Consider the following 17,461-nt stretch of genomic DNA (forward strand, 5'->3'; position numbering starts at 1 on the left):
CAGAGGCACTTTAAATGATGGCAGATGTGTATTGACTCCTATTTAACATGATTTTAAATGTGATTGCTTAATTCTGAACACAGCTACATCCCCAGTTATAAGAGGGTGTGCACACTTATGCAAACACATTATTTTAGTTTATTATGTTTACTCCCCCCCCCCCCCCCCAAAAAAAAGGATTTCCATTTGTTTTTCAATTGTACAGTTAAAAGGTGGAAAAAGTTCTGAAATGATTTATCTTTGTCTCATATTTTTACATCACAGAAACCTGACATTTTAACAGGGGTGTGTAGACTTTTTATTTCCACTGTATTGCAGGGATGTTCAATTCATATCGCCTGACGCCCGGGACATGCAGTTCCGGGCGCCGGGCAGGTAGTTTTTTTTTTTTTTACCTTCAATCTTGCTACGGGCAAGCAGCAGGGCTTGCCTGTCAGGTGGAAGCATTCGGGTGGCAGTGCTGCCGCCCGATTGCTTCCACACAGCCCACTATGTTTCCAGCCTCCACTCCCCCTCCTCACTATATGTCCCGGGCTCCGCTTGCCCACCTGCGGGCTCTGGACCTGTCAGTGGTTGCCAGTGGGTATAGGGGAGAGAGAAGAGCGCACACATCTGTTTCACTCCCCTCCCCTTCTTTTCCTGACCCAGATGTGATGTGATATCACTTCTAGGTCCCCGTTGACAGATTCCTGGCCAACAATTGCGATACACATGGTACATATCCCCGCGCATGCCAATATGAGAGCAATAATTCTAGCACCAGATCGCCTCCGTAACACTATACTGATGACCTATAAGGGGCTTTAAAAGGTCACATATAGAAAATATTGGGTACTAAAGTTTGTTGCCATTTCACAAGTACGCGCAAATTTAAGGTTTGACATGTTGGATTCTATTAACTTGTCTTGTCTTTTATATTTTATAAAAAATGTCATAATTTATTGCTTTTTGTGCCCTAAAATTAACTTAAGTGTATTTTGGTAATATCGTGTGACATACAAAATTGGAATTACTGCTATTTTATTCTCTAGGGTGTCTGCTTTCAGAAAATATATAATATTTGGGGTAATCTTCAGGCTTTAAATGATTTTTTAAATGTGCACAAAAACAGCTCTGGCAGCGAGAGAGATAAAGGATAAGCCTGACACTCCCCTTCCTGAGGAGCAGATTTAAATATGGTTTTGGTTAAATTTTATTTATTTTTTATCAGGACAAGTAGATTGTCATGAGGGACAAATAGACTGGGACACGGATTTAGTCCCTGGACAAGTAGTTTTTTCAAAAATGTCCGCACCCCTGATATTGGTAAATAAATTCTCAGAGGTTGAGCTGTTAACTAGGCATGAAAAACTGATGCTGACCAACTCCAGGCTGCCATCTCTAATTCAGGCTATAGGAACTGGCATCTGAAACATAGGGAAGAGAGGTGCCAGGGAGCCCGATATAGTGTAGTAAGTAGGGATGCACCGAAGTTTCGGTGGCCGAAACGTATCGCCCGAAATGAAAAAAAGCATCACCGTCCCTCGTCAGCCGCTGCCACTTGGTTTCTCAGGTGAGGCTGAGAACTACTGTCCAACGATCTCAGCGCTGGGCATAGAGATGAGTGAAGGAAAGATGGTCTCCATTCATCTCTATGCCCTTGGAGGACTGGAACGATGTCACTTCCATTTCCGGCCATTTTTTTTTTTTTAAAGCACTAGAACAATGCTTTACATTGCAGTGGAGAGATGTGGGGTCTTATTGACAAATAATAAAGAGGACTTGTCACTAATTATTCCTATCACAGGGTATGCATGCATTTCTTGTGAGAATAAAAGTGATTAAAATTTTTTTTAAAAGGGACAGTGCAAAAAAAAAAAAAAAAAAAAACCCCCATTAAATAAATTAAAAAAAAAAAAAAGTTTAAAGTGCCCCATCCCCCCGTGCTCGCACATAGTGGTGAACGCATACGTAGGCCATGCCCACATATGTAAATGGTGTTCAAACCACACATGTGAAGTATCGCCACGATCGTCAGAGCAAAAGTAATAATTCTAGCACTAGACCTCCTCTGTAACTTTACACTGCTTACCTGTAGAAATTTTTAAAGCATCGCTCATATTTTACAAAAAAATTGGGGTATATATTGTTTTTTCTTTTTTTAATCAAAGTGTATTTTTTTCCAAAAAATATATATTCATTTTTAAAAACTGCACATTTTGGTTTCGGTTTTCGGACAAGTGCATTTTGCATTTTTGGTTTCAGCACCAGAATTTTCATTTCAGTGCACCACTAGTAGTAAGTCAGTTTGAAGCAAAACAGGCATGTCACAATAAGTCAGTCCATGGCCGCAGATGGACAGATGGGACCGCAGGGGGAATGGCTGCTGACAGTGCGGGGAAGAAAGGTGAAGATTCAATTCCTCCAGACACACTGACGACTACAGCTGCTTAGGCTCTTCTAGCCTATCAGTATCCCCACTTCCCAGCTGCTTTCCTCCCACATTGTCAGCAGCCATTCCTCCTGCAGTCCCTTCCATCCGACATGCCTGTATTGCTTCATTGCATGTGAGTGCATACGTTCATTTTTTATTTTATTTTCAATAAACTGATTTACTACACTATATCGGGCTACTTGGCGCCTCTCTCTTCTTTATCTCTCCTGCACTGACAGCTTGGTGAGTGGGAGGATGTGATGGATCAGCTCTCCTCCCCGCTGACAGCCAAAGGAAAGCAGCGCTGATCCCAGTAATCGCAGCCACCTACCTCCAGCCACTTGGGACATGAGCAGTCTTGGCGATGGTAGCGGAGCTCAGGGACAGAAGAAGAGAAGGAGGAGCAGGCACACACATTGTACACTGTGATGTTCCTCCTCCTGATGCGGGACCTACAGATGAGGCTCTGTAGATAACCATGATTGGTGGTTGGCTCAGGGGCAGGAGGAGAGAGTCATCAATTAAAATAAAAAGGACAATTGTAGTGCTGGAAGAAGTAGAGAAGGATGGGGTGGTAGGTCATTGGGAATGACAGCATGGTCCTCCTAGCTGTGGGGCCGACAGTGCTGAGTGTTGGGAGTGCTGTGTTTTTTCATCACTTGGCATCACTTCATCACTCTCAGACAGGTGGTAAAATTACACAGCACACTGATAGATGATAGAGACCCCTCCCTGCTTCTCCTCCACGTCTTCTTGATCTCCCCAATTGCCAGCAATAGGTATCGGTAATTGGTATCAGTAAGTACTTTAAAAAATATTGGTACTCGTTGCTAAAAAAGTGGAATTGGTGCATCCCTACTTGAGAGAGTACAACACTGGGGGTTAGCACCACAGAGGAAAAAGATTCAGAACATATTTGAGATGATTGCAAAATGAGCAAACAGTGTGGCCATAAAGTGGGAAAACAGAATAGAATTGTAGGATGCATCACTAAAGGAATCACCAGCAGGAGGTCCTGGTTCTCCTATACAGATCTATAGTTAGATCTAATTTAGAATACTGCGTCCTGTTCTGGAAACCTCCAGAACTATAAAAAGATAAGATAGAACAAGTCCAGAGAAAGGTAACAAAAATGGTGACAAAACAGATCAGAAGAGACTTCAGGAACGTAAAGTGGTTGTAAGGTAATTTTGTTTTAAATAATATGTTATACTTACCTGGTATGCTCAATAGAACTGCTCGTTTTGTCCAGGGGCATAAGGAAAAGCTATACTTACCAAGTCAATTGATCCACCGGAAAACAGCCCTCCTCCATGTCCAGTGGTGGACTGTTCCTGCCATCCTCACATCCAGAGCCAGCCTATGAGCATGATGCCAGGAACAGTCCATTCACCAGACCGCTAGTGTGTCGGGGGTCCAGAAACGGCGAGGACCAGTCTTGCGCTCAGAGGATCGGCAGATTAGTTAGGTATATTTTGGAGGAAAGAAGGGAAAGGGGAAAAGGGGAGACAATACTGAAACCTTTAAATACATCAAGGCAGTGAAAAAGGTTCAGTAGGGCAGTATTTTAAATATGATATAAGCCAAGATCAAGAACATGGGCACGACTGCAAACCAGCAGTAGGAAAGTTCAAAACTAACCTTAGAAAGTATATTACTGAAAGAGTAGTTGATGCTTGGAGTAGACTTCCAGCAGAGGTAATGAGTCAGTAAGTGGAAGCAGACATGCTTGGGACAGACATAGATCTATACTGAGCCAAAAAAGTTGATAAAAAAACAAAAGAAATAGAAAAACATGAATGCATACAAAAAATAAAAATAAAAACGGGATAGACTTAATAGACCACTTAGTCTTTTTTTCTGGTGTCACGTTTCTTTCTGACATCAGGGCTGACAGGGGGTGGAGGCTCTATTGGTTAAAAACCATTAAGCAGTTCCATGAAAATAGCAGCAGCCCTAGCCATTGATCTGTAGAGTACAAATCTAAGTGTCACGGCTGTTTGCACACGAAGTGTGCAGGCATCTCTTACAACCACCAGAAAAGATCTACTGATTCCTGGTGGCGGCTGCCCTTTGCCACTGCTAAACTGCTATGTGAATGTAGCCTTTGACTCCTTTTAGACTGGATTCAATCAAACTAAGATGTTTTGCATTGATCAGCAGCACTAAGATGCTATGGTCAAGAATCAGATCATATATTTCAATTGGTCAGATTATGAGTTGCATGGTGGAGACCGACATAAAATCAATAACCTACAATCATGTCTTCCAACAATGGAAATCCACTTCCTGAAATGTGGCATACCAATCAACAGGGTTATTGACTATAGATCAATTATTCCTCTGGGGAGAGCAAATAAGAAAATTGAACATTTATCGAAGCATATATGGCCACCATAAGTCTGGCCATGGATGGCTAGAAATTAAAACCATGGGTGACCCCACAAGCCAATCAATCATGGGTGCCAGCAATGGAGATGCCTCCATCAACATTGTCATTGAGCTGTGTGTGGCTAGCTTACTTTACTTGTTGGCTCCTAACGGTTGTTTCACAAGGTCAATGCTAAAAAATATTGCTGGCAGGTATATTTCTATTAATAGAAGAGACTTTCCCCCCCGATTTCCTTATCTACAATTCCCTTGGAGCAGATGGATCCAGGGCATGGATCAGAACACAGACTCGCACAGATGTACCCTTTGGGATGCACTCAGATATGTGCGGGTTCGTGCAGCCAGCCACCTCTCATTGATTTGAACAGGCTGCCTGTACAGAACACCCTGGCATCCTGATGGCTGGAGATAGCCATTTACATGGGTATATGGATTAGTATACCTCCGTTCTCACTTGTGTGACTTTTTGATAGGACTTTGGACACACGGTTTTCAATGTCACCTGTTCAAATCTACGTGACTTAAAGATGAAAAGGTTCCTGCACTACTTTGATGTGACTTAGTGCCAAAGAGTGTAAAGTCTCATCAAAGTCACACTCACAATTGCACTGGAAATCATGTGATTTTGCAGTCACAGACGTGTGAATGAAGCCTAAAGCAGAACTTAAACTCTGCAATTAAAAACTTGCACAAAAGAAGTATTTTAATTAGAGAACAACAAGTTGTCTTTGCAAAGCAAATTTTTACTTAGATTGGTATCTAAGTATCTTAAAAAGATATATATATATATTTTTGCATGCACATAGTTGGATGATGGAAGCCAACAGAACTTCACCTCATTTACTAAGTTAAGGGAAAATTCCTTTGCAAAGTAGAAATTCACTTTACCAAGTGAACAGTCTATACCAGTCTTATTCAACTGGTGCCTTCAGATTTCTTCAGGGGTGCCTTGGCAAAATGCCTAAAATTTGCCCAAAAACTGTATACAAGTCAATGGGCGGATCAAGCCTGCTTCTTAGTTACACTAAGAGGTTTTCATTGTTCACCATTACAACTTTCTAGCCGCCAGCGTCCTAACAACAAATGAAGTCATCAGTTGATAAGGAGGACATTAGGCGCCTGCACAGCATCCTTGTTTGCCCCACCACATCGTCACATTAGCTAAGTGAAAAACTGAAGGAGATGAGAAACATTGGAATACTAGTCAGTACCAGTGTGCAAAGGTATATCTGCTTTGGAAGATCGCCTCTAATGTTGGGTGTCCTACATTTATCGATGTTGCTGCGTTATGTAAAATCATTAGTTTATTTTTCTCCATTTTAGAATAGGGTGCCTTAAGATTGTGTATCATTTTAAAGGGTGCCTTGACTGCAAAAAGGTTGAGAAACACTGGACTATACACCTTTAGTAAATCAACCCCACTATAGGGGAGATTCAATAAACCATCTGCAACATATTTATGGCATTTTGACATTACAGTATGTGAAAAGTTCAGATAGTTCTTATCTGCAACACTTTTACATTCTGATTCTGTGCCAAATTAAGGGTCGACTTACACTAGGAACTGCATGTGAATTGTACTGGAACGCGGTGCGGTTCTGGTGCAATTGACATCTAATATGATTCCAGTCCATTCATTTTGTAGTCCCACCACAGAAAAATAGTAGTGTATGCACCACTTTTGGAAACGCACTGCAACTGGGTCGCATGGTACTTTTTGTACCATGTGATCCAGTGTGGGTAAACTCACTGTGTTTGAGACCTGTGTTTAAGGGTGTCATTAACTTATTGACACCCACTGTTGTTCTCCAGTGGAGTGCATTTTGAATGTGGCTCAGGAAAAGAGCACAGAACGCACTGTGTTCTGGTGTGAACTGGCCCTAAAAAACCACTGCCACATCGGTGATAAGCAAAGTAGAGCTAAACAAGACCTCTTCTATATTGGAGTAAAGTGGGTTGCACATGCAAACAAAATTCTATCTAAGGCAATTCTGCAACATATTCATATACACCTAAGCCACTGTAACAGCAATCTGGCATAAGTTGTGCCAACTGTGACACGGATGGGAAACAGATTTATAATAAGTGTCTACAACACATTATGAATTCCAGGATATGTCTGTTCATAATAAAGACTGTTTACCTTTCTCCTTGCAAGACATTTAGAATGTACACTAAGATGCCCATGTGCAGCTCAATGGACATTCTCGGCACACCTCAATACAGGGATGAATGAACTTCTGTGCACATACATGGTAGTTACATCATCCCAACCAATCAAAATGGCCAACAACCTGAACCTGGAAGAGGTTAAGGAGATGCTGACACTGCATCACTGGATGGGGTGTATTTGAAGGATTCCTTCCACTTTAACCAGCTTCCAAATCCTGGGTGGATGTCATATGTACTCCTCCAGGAGCACTCCTAGGGGCTGTGGAATCGTATCTGCTGTGTCCACTGGACAAAGCAGAAGACAGATTCTTAAACTGATCCAGTCCTGGTACCCTGTGATCGCTATCTTAATACTACACAGTGGGGTTGATTTACTAAAACTGGAGAGAGCAAAATCTGGTGTAGGTGTGAATGGTAGTCAATCAACTTCTAACTTTAGCTTGTTCAATTCAGCTTTGACAAGAAAAAAAAAAAAAAACTGGAAGCTTTCAGTTTCTGAGAAGAGATACGCCAGATTTTGCACTCTCCAGTTTTGGTAAATAAACCCCAATGGCTTTCATTAATAGCCATTCATTGTGTACTAGTGTGATCTCTGTGATTGGTCACAGTGATCACATGGCACAGGGGGGACAATCATAGCGGACCTGTGCCATGTGATAGCTGTAACCAAATCACAGTTATCACAATAATACACAATGGCACATGAATGGATGCCATTCATAAAAATGATTGCTTATAATACTGAGCAGATTGGGGGGGGGGGGGGTTGTGGGAATTAAATAAATTATGAGGAATATAATGATCTTTTAATGAAGAAAATGTTTGTTAATTATATCTGATTGAAAACCAATAAATATTTACAAAACATAATACTGAGCAGATCATCACTATAACAAGCAATCATAGTGGAAAATAAAATCCTGATTACCTCCCCAGAGCAGTACAGCATCACTATGGTGAAACTGTACTGCTCTGGTCACAATATGTAAAGAAAAAAAAAAAAAGGTGAAAAAAATAGTAAAAAAAGAAAAATGTTTTTTAAAAATTTTTTTTTTTTCTCTTCTTACATACCGTCACCAGTCAGTGTCACTTATCAATGCCACACCAGTCATATGATGATGCTGTACTGTTGTGACGACAGTATATTAAAAAAAAAAAATTGTAACAAAAAAATTGCAAGAACTTAAAGAAAAAAAAACTCACCATGCCTCTTACTAAATACCTTGGAATGTCTACTTTCAAAAAGAGGTAATTTGGGGGGTATTTTAGGACCTCATGAGGCCAATGGCTCAAAAAATGCAGAGGGAGAAACCCTAGAAAGCCGCTGATCCCATGCACATCACTGGATCAAGATGGGGCTCAGGTAAGTATTGGGGGGGCGGCTGCACATAGAAGGTTTTTTACCTTCATGCATAGAATTCATGAAGGTAAAAAACCTTCAGCCTTTACAACCACTTTCATTTTTTTTAATTGATTAACAACATCCCTTGTGATAGCACAGGCCATGACAGGTCCTCTGTATGGAGAGATCTGGGGTCTATTAGACTCTAGATGTCATCTCTGCCCTCCAAAACAGCAGATTAAACTGAGCTTGGTTTGATCAGCTGCTTTACAAGCCAATAACGGCTTGTAAATAAACAAACTGGAAGTGACAAAATCCTTCTCATTTCCGGTTTCTAAGGTCACAAAAGAGTTTGGAGGACCATTCTTCATAGTGCATCCGATGTGACAGGCTGCATCAGTCTCGGGCTGCCCAATTAGATGTGAGAGTCTGGGACAGGCGGCATCAGGGGGTGGGAGGGGGGACTCCCACCACCCGTAAAAGTGATCGGGTGGCTGAAGGGTCATATCCTGGTATCACTGCTTGTTCCTGAGGATGTATAGGATCATCCTAAGGATGGAAAGAGGTTAAAATAGGTAATCAGCACAACCATTAAGATCTGTGTATAATATTTCCAAGCAGAAGCTGAAGGACACTTTAAAAACCTTTAACAAATTTTGCTGAAAGCTCCATGTATAAATAATTTTGCGCAACAGCACAATGATGAACAGCCAAATCATGATAAGCTGCAAGCACATGGTGGCAAAATCACCCTAATTTGTGTAAGAATCAGCGCTGTGCTCACAATGATTAATGAACTCAATGCAAAAAATGTATTAGACTTGTAGAAAAAAAAATTAAAAAAAGAGTCCAAGGTATCTAAAACTCCATGTGCACTCAATAGTGCACTCAAAGGTGAATGGCCACCACCACCAAGGGAACCCTCCATTCTGCCTCAGCTGACATGTGCTAACAACAGGACTTCATTAGGCTTACAAGGAACCGTTTCAACAATCATCCACCAGAGTAAGGCCTGGTTCACACCTATGCGTGCTGCATTCTGCTGCGGGGAAAAACGTCCCTGACCCTTGCCAAAAACGCATAAGAAAATCCAAAGGAAACCATTATAAATGGATTGTAGTGTATTTTTGCAAAAACACAAAAAGCAATAAAAATGCATAGGTGTGAACCAGACCTAAAGCCTTCCAGGGAGAAACTCCCAAAGGTAATGATCAAAAACACCACAGTGCTGGTCATGCCCGAGACTGTTTCGTTTTTGGTCTGGTGTGTTTGGCCTCCTTTTCACCTTGTTCCATCTCTCCATCCGCCGGGATACTCGGTATGCTTTGCTTCATTGCCCCAAACCGGGCCTCTTGGCTCATCAGCAGAAGTTGGCTTCCTATCTGTTTTTATCAGCCACTAGAACAATTGCTCAGGCCTGGAAGAGTCCGTTTGTCCCTCTTCAGGGGGTGCGGGATCGTATGACTACTATGATGCTCAACGAACAGATGTCGAGTATCTGCAACGACTCCCAACGTAAATTTTTGAAAATATGGGAGCCGTGGTTGCAATATGCCTTTCCCACACTCTCCCCGGCTAGTCTGGGGATGTAATGGCGTTCGGTATTGGCGCTCTTGGACCCCTGCTCTTTGCCCCCTTTTTTTTTTTTTTTCTTTTTCTTCCCCTCTTTCTTCTTTTTTCATTCTCTCTCTGTTTTGGTGTGACTGGACTGCTGCATTTAGTTGTTATAGTCAGTTACAGTAATGTTTTGTAACTTATGTGCCACTGATAGCCTCTGCGTGGGCGTACCTTTTGCCCTGTTGGCATTACAGCACCGTTTTTCCTTTTTTTTTTAATTTTGCATTTTTTTTATCTGTGCAATTGATAGCCCCTGCGTGGGCGTGTTTTATTGCCTCTCTTTTATACTGTTTAAAAATTAATAAAAACCATTGAAATAGAAAAACACCACAGTGCTCACTGCTAGAAACTAATTAAAACTAAATAAGTTCACACACATTTAAAATACAAAAACCCTCATGAAGTACTGACTAAAGGCAGATGAACAGCGCTGTCTGGAAGAAGCACAGAGCCAGACTGCTATACAGTGCTGCACTCCTTCCAGCTCACATTCAGCCTTATTCATTCCAGGATCACTAAACTCTTCCAAACATGTTTTGTCATTTGTGACGTCATCAGGGGCTGAAATGCTTCGTAAAAGATTGCTGTTCACGTTGCTCTTATACAAGCTGAAGTGTGTGTGAAACAGACCTTACACAAAAAAATCTTCCCTTGTAGTTGGCACCACTTCGCCCCCCATGCGAACACACTGCAAGGCTTAAGTACTTCTTATGTCTGAAGGTGCATATTATTACTTACTCATACTTTCGACTCCACCACTGCCCTCTTCTCCCCAAAGCTTTGGTCTGTATGCAGTCCCTCAGCATCATCACATACAATGCAGTGCGAAAGACCCTGCACTGAACATGGGGGGGGGGCATGCAACTTGCAGCCATAAGTGGCTTAGAGAGGAGACTGCAGATGGCATCCACACTGCTGCAGCATGGATTAAGGTAAGTATTGCTCTTTACCAGGGCTTTTTTCTCAGAGAATAGGTGCAGGAATCCCCCCTTGTGAGTCACCCTTGTCTCTGCCTCCTACCCACCTCTGAACAATATCCCTTGGTTCCACCTCCTACCAGAAGTGTCCCTAGGGTTGGTGTCACCCGGTGCGGTAACACTTGATGACACCCCTCCGACGATCCCCGCAGAATGGATCGGATCTGCGGATTGAGCATAATGGATCGGACTCCAACCCATTATGCTCAATCCGCAGATTTCCCGCTGAAAAAAAGCCCTGCTCTTTATTCTTTTACCTCTATACATAACAAGTATTTAAAGCAGAGTTACAGTCCTTTTTGTGTTTATTAAAAGTCAGCAGCTACAAAAACTGTAGCTGCTGACTTATAAAAAAAACACGCACTCACCGGTTCCAGGATCCAGCGATGTGCTCCCCCGTGCCGTCCCTTCTCTCCCCCTGGCACCAGCATCTCAACTGTGGGCACCAAGCTGTGACAGCTTGCAACTTCACAGCTGGGTGCCCACTGCGCATGCGCAAGTCACGCTGTGCCTCCTGAATGGTCAGGCAATCTTCTGGGACCTGTGAGGTGTCCCAGAAGACTGCGTGGGGAAAGAGGGTGGGGTGCGAACTTCTGCCTCAGTTTTCTGAGATGAACTGAGCCGGTGGGAGTGGGTACCTGTCAAAACCAGGTATCCGCCGCCCCCCCCCCCCCCCCAAAAAAAAAGTGCCAGAGGAGGCAGACAAGCGGAGCTTCCCTTTCTGAGTTGAACTCCACTATAACCTTGCAGTGGGTGAGTGGGGGGGGCGAACCGCCACAGGGTAGTTTTTTGTGTTGCGCCTGGAGTTGGGTTTTAAAGGAGAAGTTAATTTTTAGGGTGTAATATGTTACTCGGCAGCACCCCCTGATCATCACCCAACGCGACAGCAGGTGGGGGATCTTTTCTGTCCGCACAGCTGCGTTATTTATTCACAGGGATCCTTGAATGAAAAAGTCCCATCCACCACCTCAGCAGATTAGTATGTTTGTCATTCATTCACACTGCCTACAACTCAGGAACTGACAGCCCATAGAAATGTACAGGCACAGAGCTGTAGGCAGTGTCTGCAGGAGCCTGACATTGCAGCTGCCATCCATTGATCATGGGTGCAATTCGCTGTAGGCTCCTAAGAAAAAAAAATAATAAATTTTTACCTAAAAAAAAATGTGCATTTTTTTTTTTCAAAAGGTTGAAGTGTTACTAAACCCAGGACCCTGCATTCACTATATCTGGTCTCCCACAGTACACACAACATGGAAGTGCAATTATTTTAGTAAATATAAACTGCATAATACCTTTTCTCATCAGCAGTTAGAGCAGTCTTGTGACTGCTATCAGTGTCCAGCCCAGCACATGTTAAAGCTTGTAAGATGAGTTTTCTTTCCACCCTAGAAGGATGCAAAACCCCTGACCTCTGTCTTGATAGTGCTGATTGCATGTGATCAGCACAGGGCCACTCTCCCAAGAAAGAAGAAAAAAACCTCTCTAGCAATACACACTAAACTGAGCATGTGGCTACGGGTTCAGTCTGTCTTATCAGCTTGGACATTTGAAGAGGAGGTGCAGAGAATTAACCCCTTAGGGCTCATTCACACTTGATTTATTTCTAACTCTTGCCTGTAGCATTTGACAGGCGTTAGACAGGCGTTTGGGAAGCGTTTTTAACGCTCCTCAAATGCTCCCCAAACGCCCTATGCGTGTTTTTGAGGCATTTGCCAATCATTAAAACTGCACCACAAACGCCTATAATGAAGTTAAAAGGTATTAACACTCTGCAACTGCCTCCCAAACGCCTGCCAGGCGTTTGAGGAGTGGCACCATAGACTTGAATGGGAGGCTTCAACTCCTCCTGACTCAACCTGATGCGTCCGTTTTGCCGCAACGCGACACTAATGCTTCAGTGTGAACAGCAGTGTGCTGCCATGTGCAGAATTTTCATAGGCGTTTGAGAAGTGTTAAAACCGCTTCCCAAACGCCTGTCTGACAAAGCTAGTGTGAACGTAGCCTTAGGTTCCACAGTGAGTACACCAAGCATGCTTTACTGCATATACAGACTGATTTTACTGTTGTGGGTTTAGTAACACTTTAACTTCGCCTTTACATCCACATAACAGTCAGGCAACTAGCATATTTGGCAACAGGAGCCTATGGATGTTTCCAGTGCACATTGCCGATAAGTAGGGGACACCTCGTACCCAGTGGTGTATTTCGGATTTGTGCTGCCCTAGGCAACACAAAAATTGGCACCCTCCCACAGAAAGAGCCCAACATTGACCAAGAACACCCCTGCCCTCCACCCGAGCCTTCCACTACCACTGCCCCCCATACACCAGCCACTATCCCCCATGTCGAAAGAGAGAAAGACATTCACCTTCACAGCTCCGGACATCCCCAGGAATGAGAGTTGGTCTGTGGATACACGACCATGAAACCCACAGCATCTCTCAGAACTCACCAGGTCCCCATGCCGCATGTGTCCCTTCTTCCATCCCTTCTTCCAAGGGGCAGTGCTGCCCCCCTGAAAAATTCTGCCCTAGGCAAATGCCTTGTTTGATTGTGGTAAATACACCCCTGCTTGTACCCCACTTTTAATAGAAGGGCTTGTCCCAGCCCCTTTGTAAAGGTGATGCATCAAAACCATGACTGATCATCTTGTTGATGGATAGATAGTGCATGCAACAGGATGGCCTTCCCCCACCTCGACATGTCAATAGATACAAAGATACCATGTACTGCCAACTTGTGTGTGCCAGTCCCACCCAAACCTCAGCCATCAGCTGACTTCTCTTACCTTGATCCTCTCCACACTGGCCTCCAGCTTCAGCTGCTCCACCAGTCTCTGCATAGTGCTCAGGTTGGAGTTGGAGGACATGTTAGTCCGGCAGGAGAACAAGACGATATGAGGGAAGAGGAGCAGCCTGTTGCTTCTCCAACAGATAGTAGTTGTGATCGGTGCTGGGCTCCGGGCAGGAAATGATCTCACAAGCAGCTAAACTAACAGACTCTCTCCCTCCTACCCATCCAACACACGGAGCTTCCAAACTCTGCTCTGGGAAAGGCTGCTCTGCGGGCGCCACCTACAGCCAGAAAGCGAGAAGTGCTGCAACACAGCAAGCTGAGGGAAAGAACCAGGATATGATAGAAGTTAAAGCGGAGTTCCAGTTGAATTGAAAAAAAAAAAAGTCAGCAGCTACAAATACTGGAGCTGCTAAAAAAACTGTAGCTGTTGACTTTTTAAATACAGCCATTTACCTGTCCCTCGGTCCAGTGGTCTCCTCACCATGGCTGGTTTCACCAACCATCTTCTCTCCCTGGCGCCGGCCTCTTCAGTGTGGGCACACAGCTGTGATAGCTTGCAGCTTCACAGCAGGGTGCCAACCAGGGGCGGACTGGCAACTCATGGGGCCCCTGGGCAATAGGGGATCATGGGGCCCCTGTGTCCTTGCCCAAACTCAAAAAAGCCTATGAAAAAGGTACCAGCGGCATCTCATGGGGCCCCCTACTGATCCCGGGCCCTCGGGCAGTGCCCGAGTTTCCAAATGGTCAGTCCGCCCTTGGTGCCAACTGCACATGTGCGAGAAGCGCTGCACTTTGTGAATGGCCCCGTAGTCCTCTTGGACGTGTCCCAGAAGACTACAAGGAGAGAGGGGGGAGGACAACTTCTGCTTCTGATCGCCGTAGGCCGGAAGTGGGAGCAGGTTCCTGTCAAATTAGGGCACCTGCTCTCCTTCCTTAACGGGGAGTGGGGGACAAAGCCTTAAAGCCGAACTTCCCCTTTGGGGTGGGGAATTACTTTGCATGTAATTTTCATTGCTTACTTATACGGTAGCCTCGCTCAACCTTTTCAACACAGCGGAACCTTTTGAAATAACTTTCCTATCTCAGGGAATCCCTGCTAAAAGTTGCTGCATCTACAACCCAACGCACTCCGTGAGGACACCACCAGGCGAAACGTAGGTAGAAGCGTGATCCCTTCACTTCCAGGTTCCCGTGACGTCACATCCGGCCTGTCGAAAACGAGGCTTGGAACGCACGCTGGCCATCAATATTGGTATTCATACAAACACAGGCTGCATAGACTGGTGTCGGTTTATGAGCACCAATACACGTGAGTGCATTGATACCTATCCAGGGGTGGACTGACCATTTGGAAACTCGGGCACTGCCTAAGGGCCTGGGGTCAGTAGGGCGCCCCATGAGATGCCCCTGGTACCTTTTTAATAGGTTTTTTTGAGTTTGGGCAAGGACACAGGGGCCCCATGATCCCCTATTGCTCGGGGGCCCCATGCGTTGTCAGTCCGCTCCTGTACCTATCTTGTTATGCTATTTTCAATAAATACTACACTTGAGCCTGGGTTCACATATATGCGGTGTGGTACATCACATGTGATTCACACAGGAACCGCACTGCATTCCTGTGCAAATCACATGCAATTTGTGTGCGGTGCGATTGGAGCCATGCATTATGTATGGCTCAAATCGCACTGCATCCGTACCAAAAAGGTGCAGGACCCTTTTTATGGGTTCTCACTAGAATTGGATCACATGGGTATTCACAACTATGCGATCCGATTCTGCACATCACACCGTGTTTTGTGGACCGCTTTCGGGGTGTTGTTAATTTAACATACACATCTGCAGTGGTTTGAATGAACAGGGTGCAATTCTGATGCGATGCAGAATTCACACAGAAAACACTGCAAATTCTGGACAGCATCAGTGAGAACCCAGGCTTAGAGCACTTTAATTCATTTGGTTTATTTGAGCTGTTTGGAGCATTACCTTTATCTTGAGGAGAGCCTGGGATTGTGAATCCATCCAACATTTTTTGCACCCAGAGTATTGTGATCACCCAACTGGGGGCAGTCATCTTTGACCCCCTGGACCTCTTATTAGGAGACCGGGAGGTCTGATCCAGGAGAGCCTGTTGCTGGTCGTCAATATTTATGATAACAAAGAGATATTTGACCACCTTAACCGGGGTCAATTTTTTCTGAAGAGTGAGAAATTCACTTATTGTCTGCATGTGGTGAAAGAGCATATCTTTGGTCTACGGGACTTCATCTTTATGGGACTGTCACCATAATATATTATGTTCACTGTTCATCATATCTTGTTCAGGACTACCATTTGTTTGATGTTATTGCTGGTTCACTCTATTTTTCATCTTTGTTATATAATCGTTGCAATGCCTACCTATTCACATACTCATTTGTTTAAGTGCATTTCACTTTTTAAGGGCAGCAGCAATACTCACTATTGTTTGAATTATTCACTCATCTAGGCGGCACAATATTACTTTTTCAAATACATTAGTGAGATGGTCAATGGGAAGAATGCTTCTTATACTTGTGGTCATTGGGAAGAATTATCCTCTTATAGATACTGTAGCTAAAGAGATCAATGGTGTCAGTGGGAAATTACAGTTGTGTTCAAAGGTTTGCATACCCTGGCAGAAATCATTACATTTTGGCATTGATATTGAAAATATGACTGATCATGGGACATATTTACCGTGAGGCAAACAAGGCATTTGACTTGGGTGGCATTTTTTTCTAGGGTGCTGCCAATCATTACCCAGCCCCTGGTCTCCACCACCACACACACTGTAGAGAGCTCCAGATGCCCTGACCCTGAAGCTGCCTACAGCCTGGCCAGGCACACTGCATGCTGGGAGTTTTACAGTATTTATTTTTTATTTTAATTTATTTCAGGTACTTATATAGTGCTGTCAATTTACACAGCACTTTACATATTTACTGTATATTGTACATGCACATCAGTCCCTAACCCTCAAGGGGCATACAATCTAAGGTCCCTAACTTACATTCATACATACACATACTAGGGACAATTTAAACAGGATCCAATTAACCTATCTGTCTTTGGAGTGTGGGAGGAAACCAGAGTACCCAGAGGAAACCCACGCAGGCACAGGGAGAACATGCAAACTCCAGGCAGGTGGTGCCGTGGTTGGGATTTGAACCAATGATCCTATTACTGCCAGGCAGAATTGCTAACCATTTAGTCACTGTTCTGCCCAGTTGTGGTCCTTCCCCCGCCTCCAACCCATTACTACACAGGAGAGAACTACAATCCCAGCAGGCTGCGATGGAAGTGGGAAGGGAAATGTGGTTATGAGGAGGATACGTACCGGGAATACACGCACCCCCCCCCCCCCCCGGCTACTACCCCTCCACCAGGCCAGTGAAGGATCTCCATCCTTCACACCACTCATACCAACAATTACACCTTCACACCACTCATACCACTAATGACACCTTCACACCACACATACTACTAATGACACCTTCACACCGCTTATACCACTAACTGACACCTTCACACTTCTCATACCACTAATGACACTTTCACACAGTTCATACCACTAATGACACCTTCACACAGCTCATACCACTAATGGCACCTAGCACTAATGACACCTTCACACCGCTCATACCACTAACTGACACCACTAATACCACTAATGACTCCTTCACACCACTCATACCACTAATGACACCTTCACACCACTCATACCGCTAAGTG

General features: G+C 44.0%; 1 protein-coding gene across 1 annotated transcript in view; it reads right to left on the bottom strand.

Annotated features, from left to right (window-relative positions):
* The window catches only part of GNG10 (G protein subunit gamma 10), a 49,874-nt gene extending 35,968 nt beyond the window's left edge, over positions 1-13,906 (bottom strand). Inside the window, exon 1 of the mRNA XM_089670949.1 lies at positions 13,704-13,906. Coding sequence (XP_089527075.1) covers positions 13,704-13,784 — 81 coding nt within the window. The 5' untranslated portion in view covers positions 13,785-13,906. The remainder of the gene's footprint in view (positions 1-13,703) is intronic.
* Positions 13,907-17,461: the final 3,555 nt, after the last annotated feature.

Source organism: Staurois parvus, unplaced genomic scaffold (assembly GCF_062004578.1).
Source record: "Staurois parvus isolate SC_StPar_1 unplaced genomic scaffold, SC_StPar_1.0 ptg000096l, whole genome shotgun sequence".
NCBI lineage: Eukaryota > Metazoa > Chordata > Amphibia > Anura > Ranidae > Staurois > Staurois parvus.